The sequence below is a fragment of the Akebia trifoliata genome, chromosome 11 (assembly GCF_017979445.1).
Source record: "Akebia trifoliata isolate Shusen 1 chromosome 11, ASM1797944v1, whole genome shotgun sequence".
Taxonomy (NCBI): Eukaryota; Viridiplantae; Streptophyta; class Magnoliopsida; order Ranunculales; family Lardizabalaceae; genus Akebia; species Akebia trifoliata.
Window position 1 is genome coordinate 6,960,781 of NC_141385.1, and position 2,187 is coordinate 6,962,967.

Consider the following 2,187-nt stretch of genomic DNA (forward strand, 5'->3'; position numbering starts at 1 on the left):
GTTTTCAAGACGATGACATGCCTCCTTTGATCGTGTTGCTCCCCACCCCCTTCAAATATTTTGCTCCTTGTCCACAATTTTTTATTGATTTAAGACACTCATTATTTTATGATTCGATCGATGAATATTTGAGATGCTCCCGCCTATATTTGTTTCTATTTTTTATTATCTTTTATACTCTTTCCTGTCATTAATCTCCACATCCATTGGTGTAATCAATAACCATACCAATCAAAACGTTGTGGCGTTGCTAAGATAGTTGCTTTGGTATGAATTGATTTATTGTTTATAGGTTGGAAACCCGAATTATTTGATTTGTTGTTTTATTTTTTTCACTTGGGAAGATAAATTGGGACTAATGGGCTTGGACATTAAGTAATCTGACTTTTGGGCCAAGATGCATTGTGAAATAAAAGAGAAAACAAGTCAAGCTTGAGAAAAGTGGGCCTTTTTGGGCCAGTAGACAATTAGGCCTAACTATGTAAAAGCATCTCAGAGCTGCTATTGGCACCCCAGCTTTTATTTGTTACACCCCAATTTAGATTTAAAAAAAAAAAAAATTTAAGGGTGAATCTCCATTTCTTGTGTTGAATATGACAAAATTCTGAGTTCGGTACACTATTCATTTTTATTCCCAAAGCATGCATTCATCAAATTTTTAACCAACAAACTCGTGAGTTCGTCACTTTTAATATTTACTTATTCATAAATATACCAACAAATTCATTGATTATAAAAGTGACGGATTCAATTGAAAGGCATGTTTTGGGAATTAAAATGAACAATATACCGAAAATGAAATTTGGACAAAAGTTGCACATGTTTGGGGAGAAATCCCAAAAATTAATCTATGGTTTGAGAATAAGTAAAAGTTGGGGTCCCAATAGAAACTCTCTATCTTTTCTTTGTTCAGATTTTTATTTGCTAGATTTAGGATTTTATATGATCCTAATCCTAATAGTAAACAACTGGTGAAGTTGTTTGAATGTATTATAAGACTTTGTAATGTTGACATAATAACTTTAACCAAACTTTTGTAACGTTGGAATGGTGTGTTTTAAACTTTAATTAAGGTGTGATATATAATTAATTAACACCAAACCACGTGAGAATGAAAGAAGCAATGAAGGACTCATCAGCTCTTCTTTATTATAACATAAAACTTTGGACACAAAAACAGGCAACAACACCAATTGTAGAAATAGAGATGTTCTTCATTCTGCCCCATAATTCTTTATGCGTTCCAAAATGTACTCATAGACCTTATATGGGTCAGGAAGTGACTTGGAAACACTCTCCTTCTCCGAGCACTTCTTGGCCCAAGCCACCAACTTTGGGCACTCAGCCTCTATACTAAAGCTCCCACGTGTCTCGGTGGCGTAAAACCAACAATAGAATGGGACGAGGGAGACATCAACAAACCCCATGGTCTCACCCCCGAAAAAGGGTTTCTCTCCCAACTCTCCTTCTAATATGTTGAAGCACTCTATTAACTCCTTTTTCGCCTTTTCTGGCTCTTCTCCTTTGTTCATCAATATTCTTCTCATACAATCCAAAATCTGCATTTTATAAACATTGGAATAAGGTATAAAGATCGAACGGTAACTAGTAGGTGAAGGCAGGTTTTGAATATGATTCAACGGTAATTGGCTCAATTCTTGTCAAAAGAATTTATCGACTTTTAGGACTCAATTCAAGTAAAACTTGAACCACCAAAAGAAAATTATAAACAAATAAACAAGAGAAAGGAAGAAAGAAACGAAGTAACTAAATCAAAATAGAGTGAGAAGAGATACGAAAACCAACCTTCTTATCAATGTAATCAGCCCAAAACCTCGCTGCAGCTCTCTTGTATGGATCACTGGGCAATAAAGGAGATTTATCTTTCCAAACCTCATCTATGTATTCAACTATAATGGAAGATTCACAAATGGGTTTTCCATTGTGGATCAAAACAGGTATCTTTTTGTGAATTGGGTTCATCTTCAAAAGTAGAGGACTCTTGTCTTGAAGATTTTCATCCTTGTATTCATATTTAATCCCCTTTTCTGCCAAGGCAAATCTCACTCTCATACCCAAAGGACTTGGCCAGAAATCCAACAAAACTAATTCATTTGTCATTGTTAGAAATCTGAAAATTTTAACAACTTGGAGTGGAGAACAAGAATTAAGTGATGCTTGGAGAAT

The 2,187-nt window shown here is 34.8% G+C and overlaps 1 protein-coding gene across 1 annotated transcript; it reads right to left on the reverse strand.

Moving 5' to 3' along the window:
• Positions 1–1,112: 1,112 nt before the first annotated feature.
• Positions 1,113–2,187, reverse strand: LOC147390632 (putative glutathione S-transferase). Its single transcript, XM_086458766.1, has 2 exons — positions 1,807–2,187; positions 1,113–1,559 (listed from the first exon to the last, which is right to left on the reverse strand). The coding sequence occupies exons 1-2, from the start codon at positions 2,119–2,121 to the stop codon at positions 1,215–1,217; spliced, it is 660 nt and encodes a 219-aa protein (XP_086314892.1). The 5' UTR covers positions 2,122–2,187; the 3' UTR covers positions 1,113–1,214.

What these genes read in the sequence shown, in the direction of transcription:
- LOC147390632 (XM_086458766.1), bottom strand. Translation starts at nt 2,121, where the DNA reads ATGACAAATGAATTAGTTTTGTTGGATTTCTGGCCAAGTCCTTTGGGT. An exon ending in CTGATTACATTGATAAGAAG is followed by an intron (nt 1,560 to 1,806) that starts GTTGGTTTTCGT and finishes TATAAAATGCAG; the next exon opens with ATTTTGGATTGTATGAGAAG.